The sequence below is a fragment of the Lampetra fluviatilis genome, chromosome 1 (genome assembly GCF_964198595.1).
Source record: "Lampetra fluviatilis chromosome 1, kcLamFluv1.1, whole genome shotgun sequence".
Taxonomy (NCBI): domain Eukaryota; kingdom Metazoa; phylum Chordata; class Hyperoartia; order Petromyzontiformes; family Petromyzontidae; genus Lampetra; species Lampetra fluviatilis.
Window position 1 is genome coordinate 14,256,518 of NC_136275.1, and position 19,385 is coordinate 14,275,902.

Below are 19,385 nucleotides of genomic sequence, written 5' to 3' on the forward strand. Positions count from 1 at the left end.
GATCTCGACCTTTCTTTTGAGGCACGCACTCGTAATGTTTGCAAGGTCTTTTTTTCTATCTCAGAAATATTGCCAAACTCAGATGCCGTCTCTCTCTCTCTCTGATGCTAAGAAGGTAATACCTGAAAAGCATTGTTATATCTATGAAGGCATTGTACCAGTTACTATTTGTATGAAATTCCGCTGCCAGTTTAAACTAAATCTAAGTAATCTGTTCACATTACTCCAATTCTGGCCTCATTACATTGGCTCCCAGTTCGTATGTTAGTAGATTTCAAGGTCATGCTTTAACTTGGAGGGAAATGAGTGCCCTACAAGACGCTGGACCATATAGACTTCCTCGGCTCATAATACACACTATGGGTGATATAACTTCGTGATATGATGCTCCTGACCTTATGAACTTGCTACCACCCTCAGTAAGATCTGCCCAATTTAATGTCCGATTTAAAAACATGCTCGAAGACACATCTGTTGAATATGGCTTTTCCAAACATTGAATTTATCAGCAATTAAATGTTTTTCTTGATCGTTATCTCCTATATAAGTGCAATTACCGCCACTACTGTTGGGATGTCTAGAGCATTGAAGTAGAGTACAACGCAGCACAAAATAGTGAAAGCACAGGGCAGCACAGAACACTGAGGAACGACATAACACATTAGTTTGAAGCAATTAACTTGATGCACTTGGGCTGTGGGAATAGCCCAGCACACAAGGGATATTCAAAGGCCGTCTAAAATTGCTTTTAATAGAAGGGCCATTTATAGTTTTATGTATTTTACTCAATTTTTTTTTTCCACGAAGACAATGCCCTGGCAGCCACACATCTTTGCAATGGCCATGAAAATGTTATGCCCACAACTTTGACACACTGCATGCTTTGTTTACTGACACGTCTGTAATCTCATAGATTTTGTTTTTAAACCACCATTCTATTGGGTGAGTGGACAGGTGAGCGAAGATGGCACACACTTCCAGGGGCCTTGCATCTCTATGCGTGGCGCCCAGTGAGAGCCAACTTTGACTCTCACTGGGGAAGGGGGTGGGGGGGAGAAGGGATGCCTTAGCTGAAAATGTAACGTTTCCTTCCATGTGTAATAAAGGACTCGATCCTGGGTCTGTCTCCGTTGTCCTTTATTCGGGTTCTTACACTTTATTCCCACACGGCCCTCGCTCAGAGCTCTCCCCTTGGCAGCTCCATAGCTGCGCTCGCTCCCGTAGCCTCCACACCTCTGCAGCTCCGCTGCAGATCCCCTGTGCAGTCCTCCGGCTGCCCTCACTGCAGCTCCACCGCTGCCCTCACTGCAGCTTCACCGCTGCCCGTCGTTCCTCCGCGCTTGGTCACCGCTGGCCGACGGTGCCAAGTCTTACTCCCCCGTGTGTGTGGCGATCTCGCCACTCCTCGACCTCCACCCTGCGTGGCCTCACTCTAACTCTGTCTCCCACACTCTCCCCGTCTCTTCCGGTATCTCTCCCTTAAGACCTCACCCCTCTCTCACACGTGACCTAACTCCTCCCCCCCATGACGTCATATCCGCGAAGCCGTTTACGCCCGCATTACACATGTAACCCTGGAAACTGTAATCACAGTGCTGTAACATGGCAACTCTTCGCCATGATGGACGTGGCCAAAAGGTGGTGGTGAAAGAGACTTTGAAAGCAATTCAGTTTCGATTTATATAGCGTCTAAATATGACCACATCTCAAAATGCTGTATGACAAACTGAGCTACACACAGCATTATGCAGTCTTCATCGAGAGTTCTTGAGCTCTAACTCAATGCACTGACTGCTATTTTAATTGTACTGCTGGCCACAAGGAGTCGCAATTACGGTGTGGACAAACAACATCCTCAAGCCATTTGATTTGCGAGTGGCCAATCAGACTGAGCGTGTGAAATTGACTGATCTCATGTGTGCATATACTGCAGACAGGACAGATTTTAGAAAATACGAATAAATGAAGCTGATGCTGGAGAAGTCGAGTGTGGGTGCGAGGGTGGGTGTGAGTGTGAGTGCGAGGGTAGGTGCGAGGGTGACCCATGACCACCCACCTGTCCGGCTCAAGGCGAGCTCCACCATCTAATGTTTCGGCTGGGCTCATGACCCGGTCTTGCCCACTCTCCTCTGGTCTTCTTGCTGTGTTCTTCCCATCTGTCTTTGTAGATTTGTCTTCCTTCTTGGGTCGGCCAAACCTGACGAAGGGAGCCAGGGAGGAAGGAGCCAAGAATTGGGAAGAGGGCAGGAGAATGTTCTTGTAACATAGCCGTTCGCAAGATGGTGGACATGAGAGCAGTTAGCGGCTGCAGAGAACAATGTGAAGTTATGTGCATGGGCAATAGTAACAATAATAACATTACATTGCAAGCCAGACAAGCTCTGGAAACAGCGAGATGGAAACTAATTTTAGACAGAGATCGGAGACAGAGACAGAAAGAGAACAGCGCCACTCAGAGCATTCGACCATTTGAGAAAATATGCAGGATGTTTATCTTTTGAAATACACTAAAACCACTCCGCAGCCCATTTAGAACTTTAATAAAAATGCAGCACTTTGCCAATCTGCAGATGAAGTCCACTGCATTCCCATGTAATTACAATAAAATCCAGTGAGTGAGGGTTACTTTTCTCAATATGGGGGAAAAAAATGTAGTACGGTGCATATATATGCCCTCACCTATTGCCCTCAAATAACTGAAAATACGAAGAGGAAAAGATGAGAGTAAAAATCGCAATCATCTACAGTGGCAGTGAGGCGGCGGAGTGGGATCGGTATGTTGTTGATGGGGGGAGAGAGAGAGTGGTGAGTGGGAGCCGAATGGCTGGGTCCGGCCTCAGCCTTCATTCTCCCACGTGCCCCCACAGTTCCCTGACACTCGTCCTCGAGAGTTAGACATTAAAAGCAGCTTGTAGCCAAATTTAAATGCTTTTTTTCCCCCACCAGCTCCCCTCTCCCCCATTTTCTAAGTCCAACAGAAAGACAGCCAATTATTGCATTAGTGCAGCTATATTGGAACAGGTTTCCTCCATTAGAGCCACACACGGGGTGCTTGCTTACAAAAAAGGAGAGTCCATATTCTTTGGGTCTTTCGGTCAAGTCACGTAGATAGGGTCAAAGAAAATACCAAAAAAAGTTACTAAAAACTAGTAGTTTTTTGTTAATAAAATAACTAAAAACTAGTAAAAACTTGATTTGGAGCTTTCGTGACAGCAGGAATTACTTTTCGGTTCTTTCGGTAAAGTCACGTAGAAAGAAAATAAATTAAATAATAGAATACGACGTTTCGATTGCAACACAAGCAATCATCATCAGGCTCTATTTAAGACCGGGAGCAAGAGCAGAGCCTCACCATTCTGGCGAATTGCCCGATGATGCTGGATGCAATTACCAGCGAAACGTCGTACTCAAATTGTAAATGTTGTGGTTTCACGCTTCAACACACCAGTGGGCTAAAGCAGTGAATTATTTGTCTTTTGCAACGTGACACTTTTTTGCTGAGTGGCCATGTCGGGTGGTGGAGGGTTACGACACATTTATAAATAACGCGATTTAACCCAAAAACGTTGATTATGAATAATATTGGCCGCGAAAGCCTACGTGTTAAACTGAAGTTTGTTTTATTAAGTTTATTTTCTCTCTGTGTGTCTCTGTGTTGTCTCTCTAATATTCCCTGCAGTCACGAAAGCTCCAAATCTCTCATTGACATGCTAATTTATCTACCCCCCCCCTTCTCTCTTTCTGCCCCCTCTCTCTCTCTATTTAAGGCCTCGACACAGAGGCGTTGTTTCTCTGTGTGCCTATGTGTGTGTGTCTCTCTGTGTTGTCTCTCTCTGCTTATGTGTCTATCTATGTGTCTTCGTGTCTGTGTTTTTTCTCTCTCTCAAATGTAGCACTCTTTGGATGAACGTAATTAACCAGGTAGGGTGTTGACTGTTATGTTAGCCGACTCTCTGTGTTGTATTGCATTATATTTCTAAGTTTACTAGGTTTGTGTTTCTCTCTCATTCATTCGTACCTGATGACGATTGCTTGTGTTGCAATCGAAACGTCGTATTCTATTATTTAATTTATTTTCTTTCTACGTGACTTTACCGAAAAAAACAAAAAGAAAAAACTAGGAGTTTTTTGTAATTTTTTGTTATTTTATTTGAACCTATCTACATGACTTCACCGAAATACCCAAAGAATATGAATTTCTGCAGTCATGAAAGCTTTACGTCAAGATGTAAGAAGAGTCCCTGTTTGTTAATCGAATGGTTTGATGCAGCTCCATTAAGCGGCACACAGGCTCTGATTTTTATTTCTTTAAAAACGATGGTCATTGGTGAATACGCACTTTCCACAATACTATTCGGCACTTTAACGACACAGAGTAAAAATCGATTAATATGCTCGTGCATACGACCAATCGATTATTTTGATACATTTGTGTACAATTGTTACATTGTGGTTTGGTTAATGGGGGTGACAACACAGTGGAAACGACACACCCTCCCATCCCCCCGTAAATAAAACAACACAAATGATGCTTCAAACACGAGACAAGATTGTCGAATCAAATCGTGATTCCAAATCGTGACAATTCATTTCTTCGGTCTCAAGTCAACAATTACACACCAACTGTCCACTTTCTTCCCGATCCTCATTTCGCACCATTGTGAGCCATCCTATGCTTTGCGTGGCTGCAGCAAATACATTTTTTGTTTTATCTCAGTCCCTACTCTGTAGCATCGCCCTGCGCAGAAAACTGCTCTGGGGAAGGGGGTAGGGGGGCGGTTGGTTGCTCCCCGGTAACCACAGGTGATTTTGTGACATGCACCTGTGTTGTTTTTTTTCTGGCATGCACGTGTGCGTACGGCCTGTATCTCGAGCTCGCATCTACAAACCAAATGCCTCTTTGGCAACGGCCGTGCGCAGTGTAGCCACTACTCCCCCACCTGTGTCTCTGCATCCATCTTTCCCCCTTCACACACTCCCCCACTCAACCACCAATCCACCTTCCCATCCACCTCCCCAACTGCCCACTTACCCTCCCTTCAGCCCCTAGCACCTCTGGTCTTACAAGACTGGTTGATTGTGTGACACGGACAGGTGCTGCCCTCAGTGTGACTGCTTACTCATCACGTTGCAGCATTAATAACTGTGAACAGCTATCTGCCCATGAATATCTACAGACGAATGCCACAGGTCACGATGTTTTGCAGATACAATCAGAGCGACTATAAGACACCGGCCAAACGTTTGGGTTGACTGCACGTGTAAGGGTATTGTTAGTTTACGTACGAGTGTTGCGTTATTCATGGGTTGCTGTGTCGCAATGATAAGTAATGCCATTAATTTATCCAGAAAGGCCTCTGAATCTTAAGACTTCTTTAGGAGAGTCATGTAATGGGAAGTTTGGCCAATAACATTATTGAGTATTCGGCTTCATGCGCGAGGAAATTGGAGTAGCAGGAAAAAACAGCAATCAAGAATCAATTGCCATTCTGCCGTCTCTAGCTAGTGAAGCCTACAACGCCCATTATTCCCAAGCAATCTCTCGTCCAAGAACTAACCCGGCTCAAAACTTGCTGAGCTTTCGAGATCTGACGAGACCGGGTGTGTTCGAGGTGATTCAGTCACTGCACTTGGCGCACACGTACGCACTGCTACGGAAGACAAGAATATTTTAGTAAATTCAATATCCATCTCATCTACTCTCTCAGACCAATCATACTTTCCATCCATTAACCAATTCACTTAACCACCTACCTAGCAACATATCTACCTACTTACCCCCCAGAAATCCATATGTTAATTTATTAATGCATTTATTTGAAGGAAACGTCAATTTTAACAACATGGTTAAACATTAATGTGATCTATTTGAAAGAGGCAAGGCCAAGCTGTCTCTTCTTGCCGTTAAAAAAGATATACAATGCACAATATAGAGCGGTATTGCACAGTGATTCCCACACTGCACTATGAATCTGTCAACCTGAGTTCGATTCCCACCCATGGTTAATTTCAATGGTGAGTGATATCTGAACTGGTCCTTGGCACAATCTTTACCAAACCATACTGACCAGAATGGTGAAGTATGGTCAAACAATTCCATTTACCGCATATTATGGTGAGTCCTTCATCCAGCAGTGAAAATCATTATGCAGGGAGCAAATGAGAAGCAACATATTTAAAAGTTGCACCAACTTTTAGGTGTATTTTGACAATCTCTTGGAATATATTTTCCCATTGATTATTTATAACTGCACAGATGGATAATGTATTACGTTATATAAACATACTATAATCCCTTCGAGTCTATGCATATGTTTAAACTTGAATTCTCATGATATTTGAACTTTCCATATCATCCTGATTATTAACCATTATATCTGCAATCTATCTCACTTTCGTGTGCCTCCTAATTTCTACTCTCCCTACAACTTTACTTACGGTGATGCATTTGTGAATTTCATTTGTTGCCATACGTTTTTTGCAAATACAATTTGTATTCCTTTAACTTTTAAGCTGAAGGATCCATGTAACTTTACACATAAAGTAATTATTGTTCTTATGTATGGCCACTTGATCAATCCGCTCCTGGATCAAGGCATCCCATATTGTCTCGGTCATGGGAATATGTTTGACCATACTTCACCACACTGGTCCGTGCGAGTTGGTGAATGGGGAATGGCCCAGGACCAACTCAGCTCTCACTCGCCACTTATGTTAGCTGTGCCCATTATTCACACTCGGCACGCTGTGAACATCGTGCAGTGCACAAATCACTGTGCCCCTCGTAGACTTTATTCAGTAGAGGTACGCTTTATTCCTCCAGGTGAGAACCCTATTCACGTATTTTGAGTAAGCGAGCGCACACACACACACAATCATTACGGTTGCATGTGCATATGTTACACAAGCAGATTAAGCAAAATGTAATTAGTATGTTAATTCACAATGGATAATTATACTTTCTCGTTTACAACATATTAATAGGATTATGCACATAATGCGATTTCATTGTAAAATGTTTCTTAAAATTGTCAACTAAAGCATGGATAAAAAACATTGTAGTTCACACAGGTTGCTCATAAACGTGTTGGTGTTTTATTTATTTATTAGGTTAAACTTCAACTTCTTCTTGGTTCTTTCGGTAAAGTCACGTAGAAGGGAAATAATAAAATAATAAAAATAAAACATCATAAAATACAATTCTCACGACGTTTCGGCCATAACGCAAGCAGCCGTCCTCAGTTGAAGAACAGGTCTGTCCGAAAGACAGCTGCTTGCATTGTGGCCGAAACGTCGTGAGAATTGTATTTCATTATGTTTTATTTTAAATATTTTATTATTTCCCTTCTACGTGACTTTACCGAAAGAACCAAGAAGATGAATCCCTGCAGTCACGAAAGCTTTAAATCGAAATTTAAACTTCAACTTAATGTTGACGAATGCAGTTTGACATCCCACTGTAGACTGATGTACAGTAGACTGCAGAATAGAGAGGTGGGATTCAACCTGCGACGGCGCTACCAATTCAGTAGATTGTCACGGTTCAGAGTTGCAATTCCATTCGAGAATAAATTCATAAAAATGTGACATTTTATTGTGCTTTTCGTAGATTGTAATAGCTCCAGGAGTCACATGAACTCATTATACACAAAGCATATGTAAACTGAGAATACCGTATTTTCCGGCATAAAACCCGGGGGATACACCACTTTTTACAAACAAAACAGGACCCTGCGGGGTATATGGAAGTGCGGGCTATCCCTAAAATATTTTACACGTGTGACATGTCATAACTCGTTTAATTTTTTTCATGGTAGGACTATCCACTATGCAACACTTACCTTTGACTAAAGCACTGCTGAATAAACCACTCACACACAAATTGCACATGTTATCACGTTTTAAATTATTCGAATTGTTTGTACAATGAAACGACATTGTTTGAAGTGGGCGCACTTTCTATACCGTAATACTTTTTCAGTGGCTGTAGGGGGGTGCGAAAGTTTCATCCGAGGCTATGGATTGCACAATGGGAAGGGCCTTAACAAGCGTCTACCAGACGCGGAATCATAATTGCTGAGTCCCTTAGGCCGCTGCTATTGGCTGAGCACTATACAGTCGCGACCATGAGCTTTGTTTCAAACTTCCAATGGCTTTGTTGCCAGCAGGCAATGGCGTCACCGTAGTGCTGCTATTGTCTGCGCAGTGCGTAATCTACCAGTGCTAAAACTGTACAGGGGTAACTACCGGTCCAGTAGCTGTAATATGATGAGGTCGAATGCTGGTAAGTCTAATAGTACACTTACTTACTTATCTACCAGTTATGTGTTACTTATTTATTGGATATTTACTTTTGTTACTTATTTACTGTTTCAAGTTCACTCGTTTCCGGTTAGTTTGTTTTCTTTGTGCACGTTGTGATTTTAATGTAAACAATTGATAGTGGAATGTATTACAAATGTAAACTTTGTATTAATTTGATGGAATTAAGCTGCGGTAACGACGTTAAAGATATGAATGCATGCGGGGTATATGGAGGTGCGGGCTATCTGAAATTTGTTTTACACAAAACGCTATTTTTGCGGGGTATATGCTTCTGCGGGCTATATGCGGGAAAATACGGTAATAGATTTTTGCAAATTCTGTTTGACACTTGTATCTTGAGCTTAAGAATCGATATTAATTGATGAATAAATGCAATTTTACTTTCCGACTGGAGAGCAGGAACGTTGCATGCACGTATAAACGAAAGAACTCTCCAGGGATTTCATGAACCGCCACAATCCGTTTCAAGAATACATTTTATTTTTGTTTATTTTTTTGGTGTCTCATTTATGTTGCTTCTCATTTGTTCTGCCTGATTTGTACACTTTTGTTCACTCCTTTAAGCAAAATTGAACATCGACATATCATTTACATTCGCCATACATAACCATGCAATACGATAATGTAAGCGCCAGAAAATATGTAAATCGAAGATTTGAAGAAATATTACATGCCCACTGTAGTATATAAAAATTCCTTAACAACCGAAGGACTTCCTTAGTCTGCTGGCTTGATAAGCTCAAAGTAATAAATTCATCAATTAATTGTTATTTTCCCAAAGTATCCACAATTAATTTTATCCCAGGCACCTGTGTCACTTCAAGGAATTACAAAATCTGCTGATTGAATACACTACTTTCTGAATGCGAGTGTGTCTATTATACTTCCCCAAAACAACCTCTGTATTGTCCTCCCTAATCCACCCCCTCCCCTATACCTACTTCCCACTAACCACAATCAATACGGAAAATGAAGTATATGACATTGGAAAAATATGTGATGCTATCAGTGGGGGGAGGAGGGGTGGTTGGGGTTTGCTCCGACAGCTTGTTAAGATTACTTCTCCAGGGCTAATATGGAAACAATCCTCACTATTATGCTGGCCGCCAAGTGAAACAAACAGGGCCGGGCAGCCACTTTCTTGCAAACGCGTCTTTCTTCCCCCACCCCTCTCTCTCTCCAGGCCGGACTTAATCATTCCCAGGCTTTCCTCCCCGCATCCACATCTCACCCCAAATACATAGCAGCGCCACCTCCCTTGTTCCCACCAAAACAACATCTCAGTTGGGGGTTTAACCAGCAACAAATAAAACAAATCTTTCTTATGACCACCTCCTGCAGTCTTTTTGGAAGACAAGTGTGATGGATACTCGCCAAATGAAGAGGGGGTCGGGGGGGGGTAAACATTGAAAGCTCTGCACAGATGGATTTAAAAATCCATTGCTGTACTGCCAACTACTGGCTGCCTCGTGGTCCATGCCTTAATCCAAGCTCCAAATGGATTGATGCCAAGTGTAACAAAAGTCACGTGGCATCAGCTTAAAAGCTACCTGGACGTAAATTATAAATTAGTTGGAACCTATATGTTTTTTTGCAACTGAGGTTTGATTACACGAATAATGTGGTGCGTGTATTCACGTGCATGTTTTAATGAAGGAATAACAATCGAAATAAAGCAATTCCTTTGCAGAAATACTAAAACGGCCTATTAATACGACTGATTAAAAGTCTCGTGCAAACACAAAAAAATGCAAATAAATAAATCCGAGGAAGCAAATCGTGCATTTGTCACCTTGAGACGTGATCTGATCACCAATGAGATTCTGCACAAGTCCGCAGGTCCGATTAGAGGCAGGTCAGGTTAGAGACATGGTGTGAATAGGCAGCAATTTCCAGTGACCTCTGGGGGAGGGCATATAGCAATAACCCAAGTGCCTTATCACGTAGGAGATCACGACGATGCAATAATAGAGTGGGTCCCCTTTAAAGCAGCGCCACATACACACACAGATGGGTTAATGGATGCGTGAAACATGGCCCCTACTGCTCCTGACTGATAACCGATGCGCAACAGGAATTTAGGGAACCTGCGCCTGTGAGGCAGGCAGCCAAATGTGCTCATGCACACTTAACACATTCAGCTTCAGGACCGGGAAATCCCCCCCACCCTCCCACTGAATACCTTGACGGATGGACGCAGGCCATACTTCCACGTAAAAAACAAGCACAGATTATTCAATGTACACGCAAATTGGGCTGATCAGTTGGCATATCAAGATAACGGCTGTTATTCCCCACGATGTGGGCCATGCACCACCACCACCACGAGCGCCACTGTCACATTTATGCAACTCTTTGTCGCGCCCAAAACTTGGGAGCGCTCCTGCTGGTTGGATTGAGGGCTTCACTTCGAATGAAGGCTGAGGGATTGCATTAGCGGCGGTTTAGAAAGTAAGGCCTGAAAATACTTCACCGCCATTGTCATTACAATAACACGGCAAGTGCTGCCTTTTAACTAGGGCCAAAAATATTGTAACCATAAGAAGCGAACGTCACCGTGTAGATTACAGATTACGCACATTCGTGTGCTTGCATGTGTTCTAGGTGCATTAGCACACGCAATGCTGATGCTCTGTACAGGCTGGAATGTTGTGCTGGGCTCATTCCAATCCCACCCTGAGAATCCTGGAGTTCTATTCATAGCTACAATATGGCCCTGTATGTCTTTATCTTGTCGGACCTTGGAAGCTAAGCAGGCTTGACCCTGGCTAGTACTTAAGATGGGAGACTGCCCTAGAATGTGATGTTGTAGTTTTGGACCGAGAGGTGTTGAGGATATTGCAGCAAAAACTAAAGTTCTTGAATATATCCATGCGGAGGTTTGATTGTTATCCTCTCGTATGCAGCTTCTCTGATTTCTACAAAACCAAGCAATTATCCCATTTGCAGCACCCTACTGAAACGCTTTGGAGATTCCACAAGGTATTCCTGAATACAAAGGATATTATTGTTCTCTATAATTGAAAAAAGCACAATAAATAATACGTTTGCAAAATATTTTTACATATAAAACCATTATGCCGGCTAAATGTCCACTCCACAGTGAAATGCACATTTTGGAAACAACGGCTCCAAAACTGCTGCACGGCTGTAGGAATCAAACAGCTGACCAAGTGCAAACTGGTTGGGTGCTGGGACAGGCTATAACCTAACCTTGTTATATTGGCCAACAAACAATCAGGGCCTGTGTTAAGGAAATATTAACATTGACTCCAGGGCTCTGTCATGCAAGCATACAGCATCGTGTTACAGGATACAGAGCTATCGTTGCCTTTATTATTTTATAGACTAGCTTTACTATCCGGCTTCGCCAGACTTGGATTCTTGTCTTGGATTAATACACGGCCTACGCGGAGGGTGGGGGGGTTCGTGACGTCAGCAGGCACACTGCGTAATGCTGCCGCATGCGGGTGACATCGCAGATGTGACATCGCAGATGTGACGTCACCACTCACTTGCCGTGCAAAACATATCCATTATTGCGCCCCCCCCCCCCCCCAAAATACAAGTCTATTTTTATACTTTTTGCATTGTGTACAGTCTGGAAGCTACCCACATGCCAAATTTCAAGTTTGTTGCATGTGGGGAAGTATGCTAACCATTTCGAACAGACATACATATTCACAAATTTCCCTTTTATATATAGACTAGCTTTACTACCCGGCTAAGCCCGGTACTTGGATCGCCACGCCCGGCCGCCTTTGCACCTCCAGTGGCGATGTTAACACACCACACCAATTACTCATTTGAGGCTGAGTCGACCTAGGGGAGGCCCAGGACCGGTTCAAATAATCGTCACCGGTGGTGGCCGTGAGCGGTAATCGAACTCGGGTCGCCGGGTTCGTAGCACAGCGCACGAATCGCTACGCAGTCGCTGCCACCCCCCCACACAGGATAAAGACAAAGATCCCCCGTGTAGCTTGTGAGACTGCAGGGGGCAAGTGCTGTTAGCGAGCACCTATGAAGGCCGGCACGGCACACGAGGGGGTGGGGTGGCCAGCACCACGCCCGGCCGCCTTTGTCTCCCCAGTGGCGATGTTCACACACCACACCAGTTACTCGTTTGAGGCTGAGTCGATCTAGGGGAGGCCCAGGACCGTTTCGAATAATCGTCACCGGTGGTGAGCGGGAATCGAACTCGGGTCGCCGGGTTCGTAGCACAGCGCGCTAACCACTACACAACAATGTTTTACGCTTCCACATGCGCGGGTCACGTGACAGATTTGACGTGACAGCTCACTTGCCGTGCAAAAAATAAATGCATTATTGAGCTCCCCCCCCACCCAAAAAAAAGTGTATTTTCATAAATTTTTGCATGGTGTACAGGCTGGAAAATACCCACATGGCAAATTTCAAGTTTGTTGCATGTCGAGAAGTACGCTAAAGATTTTGAACAGACACACATTCACAACTTTGCCTTTTATATATATGGAGATGACCATTTGTAGAATTGTCCTTGGCCAAGGTTGGCTAAACACTGGCTATATTGGTCATCACTAACCATTAAAACAGACCTGGCAAATAACAAAACTGCTCCTTCATATTTTTCCCAATTATTCTAGGTACATTTTACCAAAACAGAAACAAAACTGTGAATTAAGCATGTTAATCAGTGCGATAATTGTTGGAAATTTCTCTGGGAATAGACTTTTTTTTATTAATTTTTTTCTGCTCTCTATCTTTTTTAATTTCTAAAAGATTCTGCCTTTCTGTATTCTATCCCAAGTCTCCTTTATAAAAACAACAACAACAACCTTTGGTTTAAATGGCATCCAATCCGTGTGCCCAAATAAAGTCGGTTTATTGATTGGCATGATCTGGGCAGACCAGCGGTGATGCAGTTAATGCAGTGTGACGGTTGGATTACAGCAGCCGTCTCTCATGCAAAGGCTCGTGATTTTGAACAAATTTAGTGGGGTTTTACAGGTTTTCCTTTATAGTTCTAATTTGATATACATTTGTATACACTAGAGGTGAAATTATTTATCCCCGCACCCACCCCTGGAGATTTGAAGAACCGTAAAAATTCAGGGTCACAATTAAATTAAAGAATAATATATGAAAGAAGTTCAAAATTCATGATATTTTTTAAAATGTACAATTGTAATGAGTGTAAATGCACGTTTAGACGCAGATAAAGAGAAAAATCAAAGCAGCAGTTGGCCAGGTTTGCAATTCCTTATGAAAAAGACCATGGATTTATCATCGTAAACTAGTGGCCGCATGGGTCACACGAACCCATTACGCAAATTGTAAATTTTACATCATTTAATTAATAAAATAGCCTTGTGTCAATCCTATGGCGAATGAAAGCCTCCCCATGCTATGTCCGTCTGGGGATTATTTGACCATACTTCACCATGCTGGTCATCTTTGGTTAAAATGGGGCCCTGGACTGGTTCAGCTGTTAGCCAGGGCCAGGAATCTAACTCATGTTTCTGGGTTCATCACGTAGTGGCCTAACTATTGCACCACCATTGTCCCATACAAGAATATGCGATCGTATGTTTTTCTGTGTACTACATGAAACCACGATATCATAACCATAAATTAGACAAATATTCAATATAAAGTTGACATTATTACACTATGGGAATATGAAAAAATAAATAAAGACAATTTCACAAGATATATGTTGCATGCACACACACAGCCATCAGAATGCGTGCGCACACATGTAATATGTTTGTTCCTTCCCCGTGGAAATAAGCAGATGCTAAAACGGAGCGAAATAAGCCAGTGCAGCTGAATAAATAAAATGTATTCTCCTGCAGGTCAAACCAGACAAGTAACCCGCGCAAATTACACAACAAAAGCGTGTGCGCGTGTGCACAAACATGCACGTGCACACAAAGGCCGAGATTCCCCCTTCACTCCCTCTGGGAACACGGGGTCAGGCGTAGTTATGAGCGCTTACATTAAGGGTCCAACGTGGCGCATGAGGAGGTGGGTGGCCTAAGCCACCTCTTTGTCCCCGGCGCTGTCAAACCTCCCCCAAACCACTGTCTTGCTCTCTTTCTCCTTGCGCCTCTAAACGTGATCTCACTCAGTATGCTCGTCAATTAGATGCCAATTTGAACACTTTTCCTTAATTCGGGAACGTTTGGACCTGGGTCACTGGAAATGCATCGTACCATGCCATCTGATTTTCCACACACACAAACACTAATGCTAGTGTAATGGCGACTTGACACACTTCTCTTGAGATGGCACTTTATTGAAGACGCATTCACTTGACATCAAGCGGGGATCCCACTGCAACAGCCCCGAGTCTCCCGCGCATCTCCCTTATATACCAACCGAGGCCATGCCCCCCTTCTCGATCATTCTCGCTGACTCTGGACGCTCGCTCTACCGGCAGAATCTACCGTCCTCTTCCGTCACCTGACCACGCTCCCTTCTCGAACATTCCTATAGCCACCAGTCCCTTCGCACTCACAACTGATACTCCTGTCATTACCTCCCGTAGCAACTAGTGCATTCGCACCGCATGCAGACTCTCTTGTCATGATACTAGGCTAATTCTAAGAAACCCCGTTCACACCAAAGCAATTCACCAAATTACAGTTCGCAGGCGCTCGCGAAATATGCTTTGACATTTCAAATCCGCTAATCCCCTCAATTTGTATGTAAAATGTACAGCAACATACATGTTTTAACTAGAGCAGTAAGCGCACTGTGCGATGACAAAAGTCTGACTTACTGCCATTGCTAATATCAGCGGTGAGTCATATCTGAACCAGTCCTGAGTCCTTCCATCTTCACCAAAGTGCACCGACGAGCATGGTGAATGATGGTCATACAACCCCCACAAACTGCATGGCTTGGGAAGGTCTCCATTCAGCAGTGAATCGACAAATCGCTGTAAATAAAAAAAATATGAAAACATTTAGTATTTTTACTATTTTTATTTTGCCAGGTAAGGCCCACTGAGCTATACAGCTCTTTTTCATAAGCGACCTGGCCACAAATGATGGCTCAACGAAGTGACTTATCATGTGGACGTTTATAGCAGTCTTATACTCTAAACGCATGTTTCTAAATGTGGAGGGAAAAACCGGAGAACCAGGAGAAAAATCCACACTACCATGGGGAGAACATGCAAACTCCAAATATACAGCAGGCGTCAGGGTCTAGATTGGACCCGCAACCTCCTGCATACCAGGCGAGGTAGTTAACATCTCACCACCTTGGCATTATATCATCCTCTCCATCAATATTATCACATTTTTATGACTATGTATAGAATGTGTGCAGGAATTCCTATGTCTTCTTCACATTAAAAGCATGCTGGGATTCCTGTTACGTTTGCTGTTTAAGACAACATTTTTACGTACTGTATATTATTAGATGAGAGCCCCACTGAGGGCAAATGTCTCTTTTTTCAAGGGACTGCTAAGTCACAAAGAAATATGAAATATAAATAAATTTACGAAAATTATCAATATTGAATACATTCAATACAATAAACTGAACAATCATTAACAATCAAGTAGTGTGAATTATGCAACTTTTTAGCAGTGGTATTATAGGCTATAGTTCAAATTTATTTGTATTCTATAGTGGTGACCAAATAACCAATCCAACTGTCCATGATACATGATTGGGACAAGAAGATAGGTTCTTGATAAATAGAACGATTCACAAATTGAGTTTTAACCCTTGGAACGTAACTTGGGAACTCTGAGCGACGTATTAAATTGCAGGAATTTAAATATGCCATTAATGAACCAGGTCATCTCAATACACGGTTTAAAAACAAACGGAATCCATTGCACATCCCTCCATATTGCCCACACAACACAGCCAGTCATAATAACATAGGTCAGGATTACTACGATTAAACTTTAAAATGCATTCATGTTACATGTACGTCATTTTCGAGGGCAGTACAGCACTCGTGTAATTTCAAACGATACACAGTAGTGTTCATTGTACCTTGCCCCTGGTGAGTGGTAGATATGAAAATTTGAACCATGTGGGCACATGAGTCAAGGAGAAAGCAAGAATCCGACTCATACAAAACCCAAAGCAAAACAAACACAAATTCCTTTGGTGCGAGCACGCATTTATAGCTCTTCACATACACACGCACAAGCGCTCGCTTGAGCACACAATCGGCGATTCACAGCTGAGAGCTGCCACGGCCAGACACTTCAAGCGCTGTGCTGTTTGCTGCGTTCCGGTAACACTGGACCTCAATTCCTAACGCCAACACTAAAGCCCTGCCCTCGATCTCCACTGGCCCACACACGGCTTGTGGGCAAGCCGCCTTCAGACAGCCAGCGTCGAATAAAACAGCAGAAAGGGAGAAAAAAAAGTCCAATGGAGTGAGAGAGAAAACAAGAGAGAGCTTATTATGAGTGGGCCAATGCAGATGGAACCAATTACACGCCGTTTCCTGAGCGGGTAGTGCTTTACTTATGTACGCCTGCCACTCCCTTCAGTACCCCCCCCCACCCCAGTCTCCGGCACCCTCCTCCCCACTTCACAACTCCGTCTCTTCCACCCACCTCCTCCCATTTGAAAACCAGGACTCTCTCCGTAAGCACGCTTGTACAGGCAAATAAAAAGACAATGTTCCGTTTTTTTAGACTGGTTTCGACGACTGAGGCAAATGCTTTTAGCGAACACCTAATACACACGGGGGCACTGACATCAGCGCCATGCCATTTCATTCCTTTCGTGTTGGCACACCCACAGAAGGCATTTATTGTGCCCACGACCACTGGGGTTTCACATTTGCCACCATTTAGCACTTTGCTAGGAATCGAGCCTGCACCCGTTGCAACTGTAGTGCAGCGTGATGCCGAGAGCAGTGACACATCTCGTATCACTTCTCTCATATACGAATACACACACGCTTCACATTTATCCTGATCAGAGCTGGAAATAGGATAATGATAATTGCCTGTTCTAAATGCCCCACGGGTCATGTATTAAAGCCAAAATACCCTCAACATTATTTTAGTCTCCAAAGGATGTTGCTGGATAGAAATTAAAGCAATGTTGGTGTTATTACCGCTGCCGCAGAATGCTCTTTAATTAAAGATTAATGGACCCAAAATTAAATAAATACCAACAGTTTGAGCGATCCCCTTAACTGTAACCTTTCATTTACATTCAATTAAATTGTCAGAAGCCTAACTTACGAACAAAAACAGGTAACACTTTAATACAAGGCTTTTACGAAAACGGCTGTTTTTTCGACCGCCACGCAAAGAAAGCTCTCAAATTTTATGCCCAAGTTGCTCATGCAAGTTCAGGCATCCTACCCCGGATGCGGCTCGGCTGTCGGGTGCAGGGTGGCGCGTGTGCGAGCGGCTCTTGCATTAAGGTATTGCTTCGCGTAGGCGCTGGGTGGTCCAGCACTGCCACACATACTTCTCGGCACGTTTGGCAGAGCGCAGGGAAAAAAGTGAAAGAAGGACCACTCGAGTGCTGGTCAAAGTTCCCCCATCACATGCCTTCTGGGGTCAGATGCTGGCCTGAAAAGCTCTCCAGTAATCGAGTCACATGGCACGAGTATGTCTGCCTTCCTTTCCCCGACGCCTGTCGCCTTTGGTCTGCGTTACCATGTGGTAGTTCACGACGAAGTTCCTCCGATATACTGGAGAGGCCATTACGTGCCAAGTACAATACATCGCCCTTTACTCAAATCACATGGATTTTGCCCGATTTCATCAGATATTGTAAGCCAAGCAGGCTTGGGTCAGGATAGTGCGTGGACAGATAAAGGCTATGCACAATCACAGTTGTCATAGGGCTTGCTGGGCTACGTTGCTGGTCAGCAGAGAGCGGTGCAGCAAAATCCATTGTTGTACTGTAATTATATGCTCTCGCATCTAGGTACCCAACCATCAACAAACTCACTGCACTGGCCAGCATGAAGAACGGTCAAGTAACCCCGTATCCCGGCACGGTGTGGGGAGCCCTCATCCAGGAGTGTGTAGATAAAAGGTTGTACACGTATAAAGTGCCCTCTTTGCTATCACGCATGGGATGGCTGAGTAAAGAGCAGTTACCTGCATTTGCAATAAGACGAATTTATGGGAAACCTGTCTCTTTTCTTGGAACTTTTGAACAGAAACTGCAAAAGCAATGACGTCATGTCGTTATTATTGCAGGACTGCATAGAGTGTGATGCCATGTGGTTCAGTTAAGGCAACGCCCAAGCACAAGTTTAAGGGTGAACTAACACATTTTCAACGTGTGTCTCCAGAGGCATCAACGCGGTTGTAAAGCATTTCAAGATGACTACGAGCAGGGGTTAACGATCCACCGATTCATCACTGATTTTAAATCGTTACACTCACGATACACACATAGCACTGTGTACGTGAGAATCGAATATTGCACACTATTTCACATTAAGCGACTGCCGAGATATGTAAATGAGTAATCTGTATTTTACAAGAGATATAGCCTGTGAATTTCAGTGAATCTCATAATGTGCTATATGTAAACTTTTGGCACATAGGTTAACAATTGCAGGTCAAACCTCTACTGAGTAATTTCCAACAGAAATTATGAAGATAACACAGTAAAATATTACGTTGCTAAATACTATATAAAACAATTATAAGGTCACTTAACTCAAACAATTCCAGGGGTTGTAACAGTTTTTCTTATAATGACTAACACTCTATAGGAAGTCACGAGTGGTTATTGTAGCCACTGCCATAGCAATGTGGCATTTACAACATTGATTCTGGGTTACCAACACAGGGTGACTTGAGCAGGGAAAAATTTTGAGTGTTCTCTTTTCGAGAGATTACACAGGGACTGGCAAACAGCTTGCTCGGGAGCTTTAGGGAGCTCTCGCAGCCAAAGTGCAACTTTTGTATGAACCATATCAATTATCGACGTAACCGCCACCCGTCAGAACACGCAGACGCGTTATTGTGGGGCTCGCAACTCCGACAGCATCTCCTCCTATCTCTCACTCTCTTATCTTTGCACATCCTCTACACACATGCACTTTGCAAGAAGAATAAGGA

General features: G+C 43.4%; 1 protein-coding gene across 4 annotated transcripts in view; it reads right to left on the bottom strand.

The window, feature by feature from the left end:
* Positions 1-19,385, bottom strand: part of LOC144932897 (partitioning defective 3 homolog) — a 211,071-nt gene that overhangs the window by 36,419 nt on the left and 155,267 nt on the right. For all 4 annotated transcript variants that reach the window (XM_078857312.1, XM_078857306.1, XM_078857298.1 and 1 more), the window contains exon 20: positions 2,057-2,197. In XM_078857312.1, the coding sequence (XP_078713438.1) occupies positions 2,057-2,197 (141 nt within the window). The remainder of the gene's footprint in view (positions 1-2,056; positions 2,198-19,385) is intronic.